Source organism: Amblyomma americanum, chromosome 2 (assembly GCF_052857255.1).
Source record: "Amblyomma americanum isolate KBUSLIRL-KWMA chromosome 2, ASM5285725v1, whole genome shotgun sequence".
NCBI classification, from domain to species: domain Eukaryota; kingdom Metazoa; phylum Arthropoda; class Arachnida; order Ixodida; family Ixodidae; genus Amblyomma; species Amblyomma americanum.
The window spans coordinates 86,873,711-86,894,100 of NC_135498.1; the positions used below are offsets into that span (position 1 = coordinate 86,873,711).

The window sequence follows — 20,390 nt, forward strand, 5'->3', positions numbered from 1 at the left end:
CGGTGACTGCACATTGGCAAAAATGATGTACCGAAAACTAGTATAAATCTCAACCACCAGACAGTAATTAGACATTAGAGCACCGTACATTTCAGCTTCGACACCCAAAGCTGTTACGGCACAGTGGCGTGGGCCTTGCCTACGGAAGATTTAGTGGACCGTGGTTACTATTTCCCAAAAATGCAAAACACTGTGGCGCCATCAAGTGAAAAAAATTAAAAGCCCTTCATCGGCAATGTGAAGGGAACGCTGCTTTTCACTGAATAGCTACGTGGAGACAGCGTAAACAGCATAAAACATGACAAAGACATTTTAATAGGTTTTTAGGGCTGAATGTGTATTTTATAAAGACCCAGCAGTAAAAATACGTGATCCAATTTTTCCGCTAGATATACTGGCTGTTGAGCACGCATCACAAGAATTTCTATAGCAGGCGGTCAAGATGGGACCTGTCATCAGAGTAAGGTTAAAGCCATTTCACGGAAAAATGTTTTGCATATCAGGTCAAGCACATTCCAGGAAAAGCGGGTAGGGCGTGGAGGCTCTCGGCATGCCGGTGTTGGTGATGTCAATACCCAGTTGTACTGAGTTTGTCTGCATACGCCATAGCAGGTCGTATCATCATCTGGACACTGGGGAAGGAATAGTAGTAGTGGTATTTTGTCGATCCTTGGAAGGTCCACTCGATGCCATCCGCGTAGCTAGCGTGCGGGCCGTTCAGGTTCAGCCCGTTCAAGTTGGCATGGTGACAGCCCCGGTACCACCAAGCTCCGCGATATGTGACGGCGCAGTTTCTACCGTCCTTGTCATTGTCGCGGTCGAACGTCGTGAATTTCAAGTCGTTGGTGTCGGCCATAGCGTCCCAACCTGCATATTCCACAGTACGTTGGCCTGACTGTATGAACGATCCTGAGATAAGTCATACCGAGTCTGTCTGCTAACCTAGTCGCAAACAGCAATAAAAGGCTTCCTTTTCATTAGGCGGCACGATTTCAGACGCGGTAACTTCGCCCCTTTCAGCTATTGAAACTTCCCCTATTTGCAAGATATGAAGAGGTCATTGGCATCTTCTTTTAAAAGTGTCCGCAGAAAGCTTTTCACGAAAAAGAACTTCTCGAGCTAATCACATCAGGTGCCCTTCTTCCTCAGCATGCTAAATCTCCTTCCTTAAAAGCTCACCAAAGTTTCTCTACTAAGAAGTGCAATGTTGCCGCATATCGCAGCAGCAGGCCTATCATTTACCTTCGCAATACCCAACCGACTTTAAAGCTTCATATACTAACGTTCGCGATAATAACGTCTTCCCTCTTGACATCGCAGAGCTTTTGATAATTAAACTTATCACCTACAGGTTTTCGCTTGTGACATTAGCGGAGGAATGATTAATACAGGGACTGGGATACACGCCCAAAGATAGGCGATCTAGAACAGACCGATAGGCGATCTAGAACAGATTATATATACAAGCTTTACAGCGTGGTTTCATGGGGGCTGCCATCTTTGATCACGTGATCACGCCGCCATTACACGCCTCCTGACTGCTCGGCACGCGCCTCTTCACAACGGCTACTGCGCCAGATGGTTCGGTTCCCGGGGGCAGTGTTTCGGCTGATACGGTTGTAAAGGTATAGGAAGCTGACACTATGGTTAGTCCAAAGGTTCTAAAGACATTTCAGAGCTCTAATTTGATCACTTCAAGCGTGAAAACGTGATCGGGCTTCATGTCGTGAAGAGCCACTCAGTTCTCCCTCTTCGATCCAAGGGATGGATCGCCTGAATGCTAGTCTTTGCATCCACTGAATGATGTGCTGAATGTTTTTTATTGTTATTATATAAAGCGGCAAGGTTTAATGCTGCTGCGGCCGCGCAGGTCATTGTCGTTTTGTGTACATGCATGCGGACACCGCTCTAAAACGCTCACATGCATGTCGTACGCATTTGTTTACATCCTGTTAGCGCTGCTAAGGAAACCCAAAATATTTTATACTTATTTGTTAAACACAGAAAGGCAACAAAAATAAATAGACATACAAATGTTAACTGTGATGGTAGCAGCACCATGCTTAGATGAGTCTTCAGGAGCTGATGTGCGATTCGAAGGATTCCGCGATATTACTGTTAGAAGGCGCGCACGGAAAAGCGTTCATACTACACGAAATTCGGAGTTATGTAAGCCTCCCATATAAAATTGTGGTACGCTGTACGTTCGATATGCGGATGGGCATGAAAATGCTCAAGGTCTCGTTGGTGGCAAGTAATCAGCTTCACACTGAGCGTGGGCCTGCGGAGTCACTTTTAGTAACTGTCTCGCATGGACCGCGAGGAAGTGACAACCACCCAGCACACCAGCCGTAACGTAAATGGTTTATTCCGATTATGGTCCACGAAAACCGCGCTACTTGGAACAAAATTCAACAGTAGCACCAAGACGTCATGTAATACACGGACTGACGGAAAGCGTTGTCCGCACGCGCGCCTGTGCTCTGCATGATCTGCAGTAGCGGTATGTAGGACCGTGTCATCTTTCTTTTCCATTCCTAATTCTTCCTCGGGCGCTCCTGTTACTAATTGTCGTACACCTTCACTTACGAGCAATCGGGTCTCGCTATACCCGCAGACGCAACTGCACAGCATCTGAAAGCACGAACTGACGGTTTTGGTGGCGGAACTGCTCGTTCGTGCGCCTATATAGTGCACTTATCCTCGCACATTTTCCAAGATCGAAACCTTTCTTCCTATATTGGCTATCTAGCGCTGGCGAACGTGTTCGTTGCGTTCGCCCGTTCGGAAAGGGTGCATGCCGAACGGGCGCGATCAGGGGCAGTACGTCCTTGCGCAGTCCAGTTCCTTAATGATCACAAACGATCGCGTCCCGCAATTTTAACTATCTGTCGTAATTCTTGCAATCCACAGCACACAGCACGTATTTCGTCTGCCTTTCCACATATTCGTAGAAAGAACACATTGGGCAGCCAATCGCAATATTTCCACTGCTGCGTCGAGGCGCACACGCTGGCGACTTAAGAGGCCCAAGAGTGGAATTAGCCGGGCCAGTTGGTTCATGACACATAAATAACAGCGCAACAGACGGGACAATAAGGCCGCGCTCCTGTTTGCGTCTCTTCCTTATTGTCCCGTCTGTCGCGCTGTTATTTATGTGTAAGAGGCCCGTAATGGCGCCGTGTTCCTAGCGCACCTGTGGCGCCATCTGGTCTCAAAGGAAAGAACCGCGCGCTGTAAAAAGTCAATAGCGTAGCTTACAAAGTTACACAGTATCTAATACAGTTGGGCTCACAGCGCTTGCGATGTTGGACATCCGTGCAGTGCATGCAGTTTCCTTAATGTGCGCGAGAAGCAGAGGTGGCCATGCCCATACAGAATGCCTGGCCGATCATCTGCGTCCGCGGAGAGTCGGGTCCAGTATACGCTCCTCAAAAGAAAGCTATTCAAGCCGTGGTGTTGACCTCATATCATTGCATCGCGGTGAAGCGGCTTGCACCTGCCATGGTCACTGTGTGCCCTCCAGCCTGAAAAGCTTTAGGCTGCTATGTCCACTGTGTCTTGAACCACGGCAGCTGGTAAACCTTCTTTCCCGTTTATGCGACGTCATTTTCATTGGAACCACCCCTGTTACTCCAGGAATGACGGCATGATAACCCACCTCGGTGATTCCCCCGAATGCCAACCCGATAGCAATGACTACATTCACGATGTCTAGAGTTCCTTTCCCCCCTATTCCTCTCACTCGCACTTCTCTGACACCGGACGCTCGCCTACGTAAATGGAGCCAATGGGTCCACAACGAACGAGGCGTAAAAAAATTTCGGGCGTGACGTACGCCTATGCACCCCTTCCCCTAGTTACAGCGCCTGACTACTGCGCCACTTCCGGCAAATCTTGACGACACCTCACTTTAAGAAGTGACAGAACTCTAAGACACTGACGCAACGGGACGCTGCCCTACTCCTGGAAATACGCACACATTACTTTTATCCCCAAACTCGGCAAGGCACTCCTCCTCTAAAACATTCGCCTTTGTCTCCCTCACCAGTCGCGTGCGAAAGCTATTCAAATATGTGGCCCTCAACAAACTGCAACCCTTTCTAGAAGCCTCGGGATTCCTATCCAGCAACCAAATTGGCTTTTGTCTCAATCACTCTACACAAGACGTGCTCACGTTACTGAAGCAAAACCTCATTATACACCAACAAACACACGACCAGCACACGCGCACTTCTCGCCTTGGACATTCAAAAAACCTACGACAATATTAGCCTCGGCCATATCCTTCGCGCCATGGCCGCCACGGGCTGTGGGTAGCCCATATGGGGCTACATACAAGTCTTCATAAAACAACGAATAGCCCAGACCCAACTCCGCGCTATATCGTGACCTCCAATCTTCTCCGCAACCACGGCACTCCACAAGGCGTCGTTCCCTTTCCCCTTCTATTTAATGTAGCCCTAGCCCTGCCGCAAAATAACTGACCAACATACCTGACCTGAACGCGGCAGTATACGCCGACATCACCTTACGGATGACTGAAGGCTCCATAAGGGAAGCGCAAGACACTTCAGAATTGCTAGTTGATATCATTACCTCAAATCTTACCAATATGGGCCTTAAGTGCTCCGGGCTAATGGAATGCTGATGATCAGACCACTTCAATGGAATCCACGCATACACCTTTGAATGTACGACGATCGCATACCACTGGTCAATAGACGCAAGGTCACTGGACTCTACATACGGCACACTTTGAATGCAACCTTCGCTCTACAACTCTTGGAGAAGCAAATAAAAAAATCGCGGGCCTTATCCGCACAGTAGCCAAACCCAACCACAGGCTGTCGAGAGGAAAACCCTTAAAACTACAGGCGCCCTCATCACCAGCCGCTTGACTTATCACCTTTCTTATCATTTGCTCACCAAAATGCAGCAAGACCAACTTGATGTACTTATTAGAAAGGCGACCACCTCAGTGCTCCGCTTACCAGAATTCGTTATAACCAGTCACTTACTCGCAACGGGCACATACAATACAATCTCAGAACTACTCGAAACCCAATGAAGCAACCAGATACTTCGAATAATTCGCACAGAAACCAGCCAACACTTCCTACGGCATCTTCGCCTTGACCCCACCCCATTTTCACCTGCCCCCAGATATCAAATCATCCCACCTGACACTCAGGACCAACTGCACATCAAACCTCTACCCAGAAATATGAACCGCGAGCTACACAGAAGCAGACGCCATGCTCGAGCTCAACAGAAGACAAATAACTACAGAGGCCGACCCGACATCCTCTATGTGAACGTTGCTGAACACATCTTACCAGACTATTTACGGCGGTCGTCGCCTACGAGGATGGCTCCATCGGCGCTGCAGTCGCCCTCCAAGCCAACAATCCTACGGAGGCTCAGAGAGCAGCCATTACATTGGCTCTCATAAACGCTACACACATCAGAACAACAGGAAATCTGCACCGATTTCCAATCTGTGTACCGTCACTATCAGCAAAGCATTATCACATCAACCACCCAACGCATTCTCGTGTCACGACGCAGGCTTAACGAAAAGATAACCCTCACGTGGGTTCTTGGGCTTGCCTCGATCCCCGGTAATCAGTGCGTTCATGCGCAGGCCCGAGAACTACCCTCCAGGCCCGGGAAGATCAGACACCCAAACCCAGGCAGAAAACTTCTCGAGCTCTACTCGCATACCACCAAGTTACCACTCATTACAAAAGCGGACGTTTCACGCTTCCACCCCCCGCTCCCTCCCCCCGCTCACCGTACAGTGCGGTTTGACGGCAACTGCAGACTTGTTGTTGTTGTTGTTGTTGTTGTTGTTGTTGTTGTTAGCCTATCAAAAGATGGCACATACCCACACTGGGGGATCGGCCAAGAATTGGGTGGCTATTCACCGGAACGCAGTTAACAAAAAGGAAAAGCACGTGGGAGCGCAACACCAGTCAATTTTTCGTCATGAACAGAAAAGGGATGAGTGTTTTGATTTTAAAATTTTAAGAATAATAATAAAGAGAGTGATTAAATATTAATGGTTTAGTCAAAATGTAATAATTGATAGAAAAGAAAAGGTTGGTACACTTAGCAAGGCAGTCGGTGAGATTCTATCAGGAAATTTTGAACAGCGGTGCAAACAGATCTGTGGCTGAACCCAAATGTGGTGGCGCCAAATGATAGCAAGAGCGGGCTGCTCAAACTAAGGCCAAGATGCTGCAAGGGCTCCTCCAGCAACCTTTTTCTCAGTGAGTTGAATCGGCGACAATACAGCCAAAAATGTTCAATAGATTCTGGCTCACGGCAAAATGCACAAAGGGGAGAGAGCGCCAAACCCGACTTGTGTAAATAGAAATTTAGAGGGGGGATGCGGCAGCGTAGCCTCGTCAGTGATACTTCAAGCTGCCGAGAGCAACAAATTTTCCTGTTCCAATAATATTTAAGGTTCTCATAATCCGCCGATGTTAAAAGTGATGTGTCTTGCGTGCTTAAAAACGCACGTCGCCGAAATCTAGATGCTGTAATGTAGGCTGTAGCCGGGATGATTGGCAACACGGGGCCGCAGAGGGAAGCCTTTGCGAGATTATCAGCAATCTCATTTACTGTCACACTGCTGTGGCCGGGAACCCATACTAAATGAACAAGGCTCAAATGCGGAGGAAGTAGGGATAAGAAAGTTGATAAAATGGGACCGTCAACCTGTGCAGCGAGGGACGAACACAAAGATAAAGAATCAGTAATTACTGCAACTGCTGTAATAGAGGGGTCTAGCTTGCGTAGAGCAAGTAGAACTGCTAGAAACTCTGCTTGAAAAATAGGGGTGAAATCTGGAAGGCGCAGAGAAAGGACCAGTCTAAATGGGAGCAAAATATTCCCACACCTGCTTTTTCATTGCATTGCGATGCATCAGTGGCTATTCCTATATCTGTTGGTAGGGTCCTCAGATGATCTTCTAGAAGACCATTTAGAATACTCGGTGGCAAAAGTTTTGCATTTTTTGGAAATATGTCGTCGAAAACAATGTGGATAGTGGGCCCATTCCGAAGCGCAGGAAGGATATCATAAATGTTTACATCTAAAGGCTGAAGTAATCTTTGCACAAACACTACCTGAGGGGAATTGAAACGAGACCAGGGGACACCAAAAAAGGAGGTCGGCTGAGAACAGAAAATGCTTTGGGAACGGTGGAAATGGGATTCATAGATCCTGAGGTAAGTTTGCACAGTTAAAAATTGAAGTCGTGATAAGAGAGACGGAATGCGGGCTTCAAGGTACAGCACATTGATAGCCACAAATTTTGGAAGGCCGAGGCACATGCGAAGTGCTTCCCTCTCTAAAAGGACGAGAGGGCGAAGTTTATATGTAGCCGAGCCTGAAAACAACATTGACCCAAATTCTAAAATTGGCCTGACATACATTATGTAGATCATTAATAGCGCATCTCTGCGCATGCCGTACCGGTGATGACATAATCTCCGTAACATGCCCACGGCACGAGCCCCTTTCGCCGCGACATGGTCAATGTGAGGTCGCCAGGTGAGTTTGTTGTCATAAATGACCCCTAGGTATTTTAGGGATTGAACCTGCGGAATTATTTTTAACTGGCAAGTGAGAGAGACCACTACAGGAGTGAATAGAGGGAAAACAAGAGTAGCGCACTTGCCAACATTTAACTTCAGGTGTAAAGCGCTCAACCAGTGCTCAAGTGTGTTCAAATATGACTGCAACAGACCATACAGAGAATGTATATCCGGCGCAGCAGCAAAAAACGCAATGCCGTCCGCATAGACGTAAGTGCGTACATGGCGGTGGAGAGGACTTGAGCTTAACAGAATATTAAAGAGCACAGGAGAAAGAACAGCTCCTTGCGGTACACCTCGCGTTTGTCTATACCTCTCTGAATGAACACCATTATGGACGCAAAAGAATTACCTGTTATGAAGAAATGCAGATATCCATGCTACTATATAATCTGGAAATTGAAGAGACTGTAGCCTATGTATCAGGATGGAGTGTTCTACATTGCCGTAAGCTTTGGCGACATCTAACGTAACCAAAGCCGCGACCAGGCGTTGACGACGAGCAAGGAGAATTCTGCTCTCAAGATCAGCATGTACATTCCATATCGAACACCGTGGCCGGAAACCGAGTTGGCACGGGCTGAGTATACTTTTGCGGCCCACAATGGCTGACACCCGAATTAGTAACAACCTTTCTATCAACTTTACCACGTTTGATGTTAAAGAAATTGGCCTAATATTATCCAATTCATAGCCTCCACTCTGATTTTTAAGTAAAGGGATCACTTTGGACAGCTTCCACTCAGAAGGTATCCAAGCGTGTTTGAGAGAGTAGTTTATTAGGTGCAATAAGGAGTTGGGAGACTCTTCAAATAGAATCTTGAGCATCTTTGTGGTAACACCATCAGGGCCAGGAGCAGCAGCTGGCAATCTCTGGACAACTTGTGAAAGCTCTGATAGATTTACTTGTGAGGCATTATCATTTGGAACGACTGGTGCAAACAACAATGGTCGCATAGGTAGTAAAGACGAGAACCGCTTTTGCAGGCCTGTGGCTATTAATTCAACCGCCTGGATAGCTTCTACAGGTGACATAACTAATGACTGAAAATTATGAGAGGACATGAGCTGTTTCCTAGACCGTAGAAAACCGAATAGTGCACGTCGGTTGCCCGCCTTTGAAAGATAATCGAAGTGTTCTGAGTCATATTTTTCCTTTGCGCGAGAAACTGTGCGTTTAAAGGTGGCTGCAATAAATTTATAATCACTCCAGTTATTCGGGCATTGGTTATGAAGAAGCTTTTTCCATGCTGCCTTCCTCCGCCTGTAATCACTTGTACAGTTCGCATTCCACCAGTTAGAAGAATTCCCTTTTGTTGGCCTCACCAGGAACTCCGACTTTTTACGGCTTTCCTCAATAGCCAGACATATGCTTGCTGACTGGTGGACCTCGGCGATGTTAGACACTGGAGCAAGGGCAGAGCGCAACGCCGTATGAAATCTGTCATAATTTACATGTGACCGCAACTGAGAAGACGCCGGAGTAACACGACATATGATATCAAAATGAATAGGTATATGATCACTTGAAGTGCCGCTATCAACTGTCGACCAATTCTTTACGCCAATTCCAGGACTAATGAACGTGAGATCTAAAACAGATTGAGTGTGTGAGCGAAGATAAGTGGCCGATCCTGAATTTAAGCACATCAGGTTGTGATCAGAAACCCAGTCCCAAAGGCGCTTGCCGCATGAATTAGTCCTAAAACCCCACGACACATGGTGAGAATTGAAGTCCCCAGCCACGAGAACTGGGTTTTTACAGTTTACGAGTAAAAAATCCAGAGGTCTAACATCCTGGACTCCATTGGGGAAATAACAATTGCGATTGAAAATGGAGAGCACCCAGGAAGTACAAAGTCTATTGCCAAAATCTCACAGTCAGGAGACATTTGTTGAAAAGATACCACAGCCCTGTGGCAAAATTTTGAAGAGACTAAAGTTAGTAAACCCCCGCCTCTTGACTGGCGGTCTAGGCGAAATGACCGGTAATTTTTGATATGAAAATGTTTGTCGGTTGAAAGCCACGTTTCTTGCAGAATTATGACATCCGGATTAAGCTGAGTAGAAAGGCAGTGTAAATCTGTGGAAGCGGAAAGAATAGAGCGACAGTTCCACTGCAGAACTCGCAACGACGCTATGGTTGCGAAAGTCTAGCAGCAGCAACTGCCTGCTCCAAAATGGTATCATTGGGTTTAGTGCCAAGCTTCTTCTTTTTTGATTTGGGCTGGGTACCCTGAGAAGACAACGAATGAGACATGGGGGACCCACTGCGCTTAAGAAGCCGCGCATCAGGCTCCACCATCTCGGAATCATACATTCTATCAACATCCCTCGAAGTACCCGAGGTAGGTACAGCGGAAGTGACAGAAGTTTGTTCCTGGGGTTGTGATGCTACTGGAATTTGAGACCGGATAAGAGGAGAGGGAATTGTTGTCGAAAGAGGTGCCAAACTAGCCTGCACGGTATGTGTAATCTGAGTCGCTAGAACATTTGTAAAGCACTCCGAGACACTTGCGACAATCTTTTCTACCATCTTAGACATCGAAGCCTCCACAGCAGCCGCAATTGCCTGGGACAGCGTTGAGTCTAACATGACACCTTGCCGAGCGGTCACACCGGCATAACCGTGGGCACGTTCTTTGACCTCTGAAATAGCGTCACGGCGCGAACAGCGTTTCCTGTCAATTATTTCCAGAATTTGAATTTCCTGAGCTCGAGAGGGACAATTTGTGTAGTTTGCAGAGTGCGCACCACCACAAAGGCAACACTTCTCATTCTTCTCAGTGCAGGTGCTTGTTGAATGACCATCCCCACAGTTGCAACACCTCAAGTTGGATTTGCAACCGCCAGCGCTATGTCCATAGCGCCAGCAGTTGTTACACTGCAGAGGCCGAGATGATAATGGGTCTACCCGAAAAATTAGAGGCCATGCCTTGATTTCAGAGGGGCAGGAAGTGCCGGCAAAGGTAGCAATCACTGATTCAGTGGGCATCCGCACGTTGTTTACATCCCGGCTACAGCGGTGCACAGCAACAACACCTGCAGCCGACAGAAGCTCAAGAGTCTCTGCCGGAGACAGGGAAGAGTCTACGCCTCGTACAATACCTTTCGTTCACGCCAGATGAGAAGGGATGAAAGAACTTACCCGAAGGGAGGCAAAGGATGAGGAGTTTAGTAAATCTCTTACACAGGCAAGGTCTGGCGATCTGCACAGAATCCCACCGCGTCCAAACTGGCGAACCTCTGAGATTGACTCATAATGAGAAGTCGTCGACTGGAGAGCAGCCCGAACAACACCAGGGTTGTTCATCCTGATAGCACCACCATCCTTAGGCACCAGCGCGACAAGGATACTGCCGACACCACTGCGCAAAAAAGCTTCCAACGGTAGGAGATCAGTTGACAGAGAAGCCGACCAGAGGGAACTCCTCTGGCCGGGAGACTGGGTGGACATAGTCCGGGCTTACTGCCTTACCGCGCAAAGACGCAGAGAGAAAATGCCACAATCAGCCACCCGAAACTTAGCCGATCGTTCCCAGCAGAGCAGAGCCGTCGGGGCAGCGATGAACAGGACTTAACTGCTACATCTCACCTTATCTTCTTCTTCGCCACCACCGATCCTTGCCCCCCCCCCTCCACTCTGCTAAGCATGTGAAGAGCCCAAGACCACTCTGTGCTGGCTGAGCCGCTCTGTGAGAGGCTCAGCCAGCTGGCCAAGAATGGCTAGCGGACAGAGTTCATTGTGAGGCACAGGCCATGGACTTGGACAAGCAGGAACCCATACTTGAGGACATTTCCTTAATATAAACTTGTTTCTTCTCCTCCAGCCAAAGGCACCACTAGCCAGAGCTACTAAACACTCCTAGTGTCCTGCCTAAATCTGCATGAGCTTATGTGTTTCTACTTAGTTGTATATTTCCATTTAGGTCCACCTCCGAACCCGGTGTAAGTGATGTGCGTCAGTTGTGCACAAGTGATATGTGCGCAAGAATTGGCCTGCGTGTGCTAGGCGTCAAATTTATGGGAGAGAAAAAGTTCTAGCTATTGTGCATGTAGATGTTTTTCTGTCTTCCGGATCACCCTAGGAAATTCATTTTGAATTTGAAATCACATTTCAACTGCACGCACCCTTTTTCCCATGTGAAGTAGCAGAAGAGGGTCATGTTACTGAGTCATACCTCTCCAACTTCCCTGCCAATAAGCTTTCTCTCTGCAGGTGGCACTGATATTTTTTTCACTACTACAGCTCTCGTCAACTCAACAGTCAACGTTAGGGCCATTTTGTCCGAGGGCAGCGTACAGTGTGGACATATTCGTGTGACCTGTCACGAGGCGATCACGCATAACCACGTGGCAGCCGGGGCCGACTTGATCAGCGCGAGACACATGACCGAGCGCCTGTCGTAATTGTTGCTGTAACCCAGGTAGCATCTAAGTCTGTAGGTCCTAGACTATGCAGTAAGGCTTATATATTAGTAAAAGGCAGGAAGCAACACGGAAACAGCTTTTTCTGAGTTCAACGCCTTATGCAGTAGAGCGTTAGTCCGAATTCTGTTTCCTTAGCTAGACATGCACGGCTCCTGGCACAAGTGTAATGACTTGGATCTTTGTTACGGCGCTTTTCACGTGTGAATTCTAAGGATCAGTGAGCCATTTTTGCATTTCTACTACACTCCTTTGTTAGGATATGGGCGCAGGTTTGCTATACTATGCTGTGTAGAGTGTTTCTAAAAAAACAAGCTGTTGCGACCTGTCTACACCCTCCTCTTTAAGTGTTGCCAGTGGCGTTTTCTATAGGCTACATGTTCCGCCAATTGGCTCAGTATTCTTTCTAGCGAAAGGAAACTGTTGTTCTCATTTTCACTCTAAAAGACGCCTGCATTGCACTACGTACCAGTGGGACGCAGGAATCGTCCTATCTTCATCTGGAAGTGGTGGGCCTCATTTTCAACCTTTATGCTTTCGTAGTCAACAACGACGGTGTCATTAGCCCTCAGAATTACCCTCAGCTGCATCTTTTCCGGGAGGGACGTCAGAGCATGTAACACTCTGTTACCTGCAAAAACCAATGCGAACGAATAAATGAGAGGCATTGAGGAATTAATGAACGAAGAAACGTACAAGAAATAGGCTAGAATTAACTGATTTCAGGCTACGGTCTGTATCACCCTTGGAGAAAAAATTTCACAATTTTAGTGACTGGGAAGGCGACATTGCTTTAAAAAGGCTCTCCGTACTCGCGTACAAACTGTTTTGTCTCCACACTTCGACTTTTTAGCGGCGTTATAGGGCTGCCTGTTCACGCGACACTCTGAGCACAGAGTATACACGTCACTCAGTTTGGCCAAAAAATGCAACATGCGAATCTTGCGTGCTTGCAAGCTTGTCGTCATACCGGCGGTCGAGAAAATGCTATTCCCGCTCTTGCAATACACTTTCGGCATCCGTTGAGCAATCAACTGCATAGATGCGAATGCAGTAATTATAATTTCAAAGAAGTGTGGTTTAGTGCTTGTAGTAACTACTATGATCAAGTCAATCTTTATTGGCACCTGAGTGCCAACTCAATGAACGCGCCGCAGTAGATGCCACATCGTGTTGAGGTAGTGGAAGGCAAATCTTGAGCCACAGCTGCTATCAACTGCGCATTTGAGCTGATTGCTTTTTTGTGTACACAGAGAAGTTTGCCAATACCCGGGAAGGAAACCTTATGGAGCAAAGTTCGCAGAATGAGATTGTAGACTGCCTTCATGACGTGTATGCGTATTAGTCTGCTGCTCATACGACCCACTTTTTTTTTTGGCGTTGCCTTGTTGGCGTGCTTGTCCGATCGTGCAACTAAGCATTCTTGTATAACATTACAACCACTTCGGAGGTGCTGGCATAGTTTCATGTTTCACTAACAAAGTACCAACAACGAATTTCGTTGCAATTCAAGCCCTTCTAACGATATTGGTATACCGGCATGTTTGAGAAAGAGAGCACCAGGAAGAATTCTTATCCGCCATCGAGGAGGTTCAAAAGCGAAGAAGAAGAATAGCATTTCTTGTTTTCTTTACTGCAAAAAGTTCTAATTTTGCAACCATTTTTCATCTGAATAATTGTTTTCGCTGTCAGCCATTTGTAGATACAGCATGGGACGTCACTGCTGATAGCCTTATAGAAATGCCCTTCACGACCTCCGCTCTCAATGGTGCGGCTCACCACTGAGACAAAAGGACAAGTACCAACCATAAAAAGAATTCCATTAAAATACAATATCGAATGAAATTACGTTCTTTATCGGAAGAGAAAATTCCCCTTAGGTAGACTCAAATATTCTTGTTGCTTTCCTTTATCCTCTCTAGAAGTATATAAATGCGGAAACACTTTTGGTTGTTAAAAGTGCCTCAAACTTGTGCATATTTCCTTGTCGCCAAATTATACACCCCCATGCGCTGAAAAGCTGCTAATTCCCTTTATGGAACATTATTGGTTAAATATGGATTTTATACATTCGCCTGCATGTTTCAAGACAAAGTTATGATGTCTTGGTGCCGCGGACGGTAACGCAATCGATGTATTAAGACCATTATAGTGTGGGTTTGGTACAATAGGGCCGGCGTGTGGCGGCGACATTATTGTTGGAGCTATCAGTGATAAGGTCCGGGGTTTCGCTCTCAAGGAAAAGCTCTCAAGACACCGGAACCAGCCGTATTCATTTCCAGATATTTTTTTGCGTGTAATATAATGTCCAATTGCTGCTCATTATTGCTCTACCACTTAGGTCACGACGCAACACTCGACTACGGGTTCCGTTCATATTTTCATTTTACGCATTTTTTTCTTTAGTATACTAGGACGTTCTGCTTGAGAAAACTCAATTAGCTGCAGTTATCGCTAACGTGTATTTGTAAGTGATGTTACTTTAAACTCGCATAGATTTCATGCCCACTCCAAGAGCACATAGCGACAATACAAAGCAGGCGGCGAGCAAGATAACTAAAAAATATCAAAAATAAAAATGACAATAAAGCTTAAGAAAGAGTTGGGAGAGGGCCGGAACTGAGAAAACAACCATTATAAGCATTCCTGGCATTTAAATCCTTTAAAACATTGACAGAAAGCTTAACCATATTGTGACCTGACCTACTCTCGGTGCCTGACACCTGAGTTGACGAAACAGGAAGAAATAAAAAAAATAGCAGAGTAAAATTTTCTGAAAATAGCACGCTACGTTATTTTTTTATTTTCTTCTTGGGAAGAGCAACCTGTCGATAAAGGCTTACAGCTAGCAAGCAAAGCGTCACCGATTTAAGTATCAGCGAAAATAGGCAGGAAATTAAAGTGTGAAATAAATTCCCACAAAACCCTCCCTGAAAGCGAAAACACTAATTCTCACCAATGCTGCGAAGATAGGATGTTCTGCAGGCTACAGGTTGACCATGTCACTTTCAGCCGAACTCATGAAGTTGTTAAGGCAGAACAACAGAGCAGTGCTTCTCCGGCATCGCGTTAGCATCACGGCTATAGGCTTCGCTGAGGCGAAATTCCGGCGCTTGCAGCGACGCGGCGCACGAAGACGCCGAGCGATTCCAGATCTGAGCGTCAGCGCCAGAGATGCCTTGCAGTTTGAACCAATCGCATATATTGAATAACACTGTGCGCTTCTGAGAAGGCGTAAGAGCTACTGTTTTCCCACGCCAGCTGCTCATCTTGTTCCTACAGTAGATGCGTGACACCGGTTCAATAGGGTGATTAGTTACGGTGAGGAGATAACCCTTTAGATTTTTGACACTTTCTTCACATGTGCGTCCACAGATACGAGTTACTAAGCGTTTATATGTTTGGACACTGTCTCCTTCCAACCCCGAGCGATGATGATGCTAGACGCCACGCTGATGCGACGATGCGACGCCGGGCACACACTCCTTTGTGGTTCGGGCCTTAGGACAGCGCGCGACTGGTTTGGGGCACAAGCATACGCCGTACAGGCAGCGCCTTCAACAACACCGAGCCGTCACTCCTCCGCCCGCCCTCCTGATTCCTACGCGCCAACGACTTTGAATCTGAGCTACCCTCTGGCCAATGTTTGGTGCCGTTAGGGGTATTTGAATACGAGCGTGGCTGGAATTTTTCCCCGTATTTAGCATCTCCGTAGTTATGTCCGTCGATTTGCTCCTTCACACATCAATACTATTCTAGACGATGCTGTCACTGTTCCTTGCGCCCTTTAAATGTCGCACTCTGACATGTGCTTGCATAATGGTGACAATTCTGACTGTGTACATCAGCAGCGGAAACGTACAGAGTCGATCACACTTGTCTAGAGCGCTCGGGCGGTGTGCTGCGGAGCAAATGAAGTGAAATATTTTTGCAACTGCTTTGCTAGCGTTAAGGCGCTCATGCCTGTGCGGTTCACTTGTATATTCTGTTGCTCTGCAGCGCAAGCATTATTAGTTAAATTCAATATTTGCTTTAGAATTTCGCCTTATTTACCTCTGACGGGATCTCTCGAGCGCTCTAGACACGTGTGATCGACTCTGTATACGCTGAATACCTTGTCAACGCTATCCGCGCTGCCAGTATACGCGGCGCACCTGTAGGCCATTACCGGCTGATCGAATGATTCGGCGTTCAGTAGTTATTTTCTTCGGGGGCATTAGTCAGAGGCTACTTTTATCTACGGTAGAATCACGTTAAGAATACCTTCCCATCTCGAGTAAACTGATGTCGATGCAATCTTTTCTTTTACGTGATTTGCGCACTTCTCGTATTTCCTATTTTCCTACTTTTTTAATGGCGCCACCGTCACATGTCGCGCATAACTGTACGGCGATACACTACATGCGCAACACCATCGTAACTCCGGCGCAAACAAGTCCGCACCGATCCAGTATTCTTTCGCTGGATCCCCGAAGCCCTTGGCGTACTCGGTCCAGTTCCGGTAGATGTAGTAGACACTGTTGCCGTACTGGCCCCTCTTTTGGAATACCTGCGTCACAGAAAAGTGGTGCACATTTGCTGAGCGTAAAGCCGAGGTAGCACTGACTTCGCGAATCAACTGTCACTTATATTAGCCGTTAGATTGAGCTAAAGGTGGGGGCATAATCGTTCCGCAAGTGTGGATCGTCAGCTGGCTGCGCTCGGGGAATCGTGCGCGCCGCCGAATTGCTTCTAGCTTTATAGAAGGTCTTTTTTATGAAGTAAACGTGTCTTCTGCAATGCATGTGCGCAGTAGTGCATTAATTGTTCGTACTTTAGTCAAACGCTGCGTGAAAGAAGTGCGGATTGTAGGAGATCATGTTATTGAGACGTTACCACATAATCCCTGTTTTGTGATTTCATTACACGGCTTTGAATGCGTTTTCCTTGTACCACGTTCGCTGTTCTGGTATTTTTTTTCTGCGTCACAAATGCCTAATGACTGTTTTGTTTATTGTTTTCTTTTTCACTGCGGTGCTCTCTATTGCCTGACTGAGCAGAGGTGGTTTACAAGAGCGTCAGACAGGCAAATGTCGCCTCATGAAGTGTCGCTTTGGCGAAACTGTACTACATCGAGAGAAAAAGTTCCATTGCGAATGTAATTTTTCCAGCAACGTATTACACATGCGCTTCCCTCTTTATCCGTTTTTGTAAGGCGAAGCTGCTGTCTCTGTCTTCTACGACAAGCACTTTCTTCGTCAAAGACAGTACGAACTGAGAGATATCTTGGTTGCTGTTTTGGCATTTTCTAGCCCATGCAGATGCATACGCACTTTCCGCGCTGACCTGGATAAAACAGGTTTATACGGTCTGGCATCTCTAGATTCACTGATTCGAGGACTAAGGGAAATAAATAAAGCGATGACAGCATAACGTCCGGCAACTCTGTAACAGACGTTAAACTCATGTCTACGGTGGCTGCACGACGAACTACTGAAAATTATTCCCCCAAAGCGAGATCACGCTGGCATGCTGCAAGAATTTTCACCGCACATGAAAGCTGACTTGTCATCTCTAATATGTCCAGCGGTTTGGTCCGGTAGCGTGATTTCGAGTAGAATAATTAGCCGTTATCAAGCGCCACAAATTGTACAAACATTGAGAGTACATCCTTTGCATCAACGGCTATGCCCACAAATATCTAGCAATGCTGGCCTGCCACTACGTCAAGACTTCACTTCCTTCCAGAGCTTCTGTGTTGCAGCTCATATTAAGCGCTTTAAAAATTGGAAGGGGCACTTAAGCTCCGCCTTAATGACATGACGCGATAGAGTAATGGGTTACTTTCCATATATGCACAACGTCATTCTGTACTTTACACTCATAGATCCCTGGGAGTATTCATACCCCTCCTGGTGCAGTGGTTAAGCGATGCGCTTAGCGATTAAATTAACTGCCGCATGCGACGGTGGGCAGGTTGTAATGACACCGCAAGGTCACGTGACCCAGGTGGCCCACCTGCTTCCTAGGTTACTCTGTGGGCACCACCTGCTAGAGTCATGCTCGTGACTTTTTACTCGCAACGCCGACGCCGTATTTTCTGCGTAACGGGGCGTTTAACGCTGTCGTGTTAATACCTTTCGAAATCGGTTAACTTTACGAGAGGAAAACACTTAAACAAATTGATCTTGCATATAAAATACATGCAAATGGCACGTTTAAACTTCGATGCGCTTGACAGCAGTCTTCAAGCCAAATGGTGTGTCAATACCGGCTCGATCTCAAACAACTAATAGGAATATACAATCGGTCAGTGGTTGCATTCAGTTGAGAGGACGGCAGAGACCTGTTCGTTTTGCTTCGAGGCGGCACGCAACGCCGTCGCCGTTTTGGTTGAGACGCCGCGCGGCAAGGGCCTGAAATGCCGATGGCCAAAATAGGATGTCATGATCCAGAGTAATATACTCGATATGAACTTTCATTCTATTGATTGAAGTTTCGGTTGATGGCTTGTTCATAATTCTTTCGTAAGCGACAGACACGCAATTAAGAGTGCACTTAAACCTTGAAAAGCAACAACAGTCAACAGCAGTCTCTGCCGTTCGCGCTCACGTGGACATTTCTGGCTAGCAGTCTGCACAAGCAGGCATCCACAGTATGGAGATTTCCTCGCTGCTTCGCAAGGTGGTGGCAGTGCGCGATCTTGCGGCCATTTACAGCGAGAATTTCAGATTTTTATGACGACGAGAAGAAGACCGGAATCTGATCACTGCCTATACAGTCACTGACTCTTTAGTTCCAACAACAGTTTTCTGAGACCACGGGAAAAGAAAACTTGGGTGAGACGACGCATTTAAAGATTGGAACGCGATAGCGTAAGAGATCGTTATTGTTGCTACCTTGGTGTAGCAGAAGCCATGAACTGGTTGTAACCGGATTTTTTCCCCACTTTTTCGTGCTTCCTTTTGTTCTTTCTGCCTTGGGCAGATTGGGACGGCGTCACCGGGTGACACGAACTCTCTGCCAGTTATTTAGTTCCCACTAGCCACTGCGGGCAGTTTGCTCACAATTCATTCGAACAGTTGCATCCTGCCCCGGTGGACACATTGTGTGGCGTCACAAGGTCACGTCACCTTACTCAAACAATCAACGAATTTCGCAGCACATGCCACCATTTATCCGGTATGTGGCCTCTAGTGTAATCACAAGAAGAATAGGACGAATTTATAAACTATAGCGAAAAGACTAACTGTGCGGTGAGTCAGCCATATGCAAATTTCAAGACCTAAATGCTGAGCCATCGGTACCAAAGGAGGCGAACGGAGGGGACGAATAATAATAATAGCGGTGTGTACAAGACACCGCTTCTCTTGCCACCTCCAGCATGCAATTTTTTCTTTGTTCATCTCTTCCTGTTCTAGGATGAACGGTTGCACGCCCTCGTTGCTCCCTCCGGACGGACAATTGGGCCCTACGGATGATTCGTTATCCACTTTGCATGAAGTCTCGAGAAGGACAAATGGTTTTGGCAGCAGAGTTAGTCTCCCGAAAAGACTAACTTTTGATCCTTTGAGTGTACCTTAGTGTGTATGTTATCAATAGAACGAAAGCAAGAAGGTTTTGACACTTTACATACTATCTTAATGCTCTCACTCACCTTCGTATTTTCTATGAGAGTTTAAAATCATAATCCCCATTCGTTTTCGCCTCTGTTGATTTCTCAGTTTTGTATTCCCTCAAGCGATTGCATTATCTCAGCGTAAATTCATTTTCATGCCCTTAAAATGTCTTATACGTGTTTTGGCAACAAAAAACTGTTATGAAAGACAATGGTTCACCACAGGGCATTGCAGATTTTGAGACCTTACGCGGGACTTTATTAATATCCAACAAATGCGGATATTTCTTCTTAGCATAACCAGGCATGTCATCAGAAATCCTTAACAAGAGACAGATTTAAGCAATCCAGATTCAGCTAAACCCATGCTACGTCCACCACTGCCTGCACTTGAGATAACACGCAATAGGTGACGTTATAGAGGCCACAACCAGATGCAAGCGTTACATCACCGCCAGGCTTCACCTACCGTCCAACCTCCACCGTCCATTTGCATATCGCAGTACACAACAGTCCCCATGGGCTCCTTCGGGTTCGGAAAGATGTTGTAGAGGCCGCTCGTCCTCTGGCCCCCCTTCAGTAGGTCGGTGCAGTGCCGTGGACGCATGGACTCTGTGCAAGGCATCGGGATATGTACGATAGCAATAGGAAGTTACGGCGTCACAGTTGTAATCTGTCTCGTTCTCTAAGTTCAAAAAAATAATTGTGAAAGTTTTGTGCACTTAGGCACATTGCGTAAACTGGATATATGAATAAAT

The 20,390-nt window shown here is 46.7% G+C and overlaps 1 protein-coding gene across 1 annotated transcript; it reads right to left on the reverse strand.

Annotated features, from left to right (window-relative positions):
* Positions 1-330: 330 nt before the first annotated feature.
* On the reverse strand, positions 331-20,257 carry LOC144119858 (techylectin-5A-like). The gene is made up of 4 exons (XM_077652380.1): positions 20,102-20,257; positions 16,479-16,584; positions 12,505-12,666; positions 331-867 (listed from the first exon to the last, which is right to left on the reverse strand). Exons 1-4 carry the CDS (start codon positions 20,255-20,257, stop codon positions 569-571), a joined length of 723 nt encoding a protein of 240 aa, XP_077508506.1. The 3' UTR covers positions 331-568.
* Positions 20,258-20,390: the final 133 nt, after the last annotated feature.

Coding starts and splice junctions, on each gene's coding strand:
- LOC144119858 (XM_077652380.1), bottom strand. CDS start 20,257: ATGCCTTGCACAGAGTCCATGCGTCCACGGCACTGCACCGACCTACTG. Junction 16,585..20,101: donor TGGACGGTGGAGGTTGGACG/GTAGGTGAAGCC, acceptor TCTGTGACGCAG/GTATTCCAAAAGAGGGGCCA. Junction 868..12,504: donor ACGATTCCTGCGTCCCACTG/GTACGTAGTGCA, acceptor TGGAATATGCAG/GTTGGGACGCTATGGCCGAC.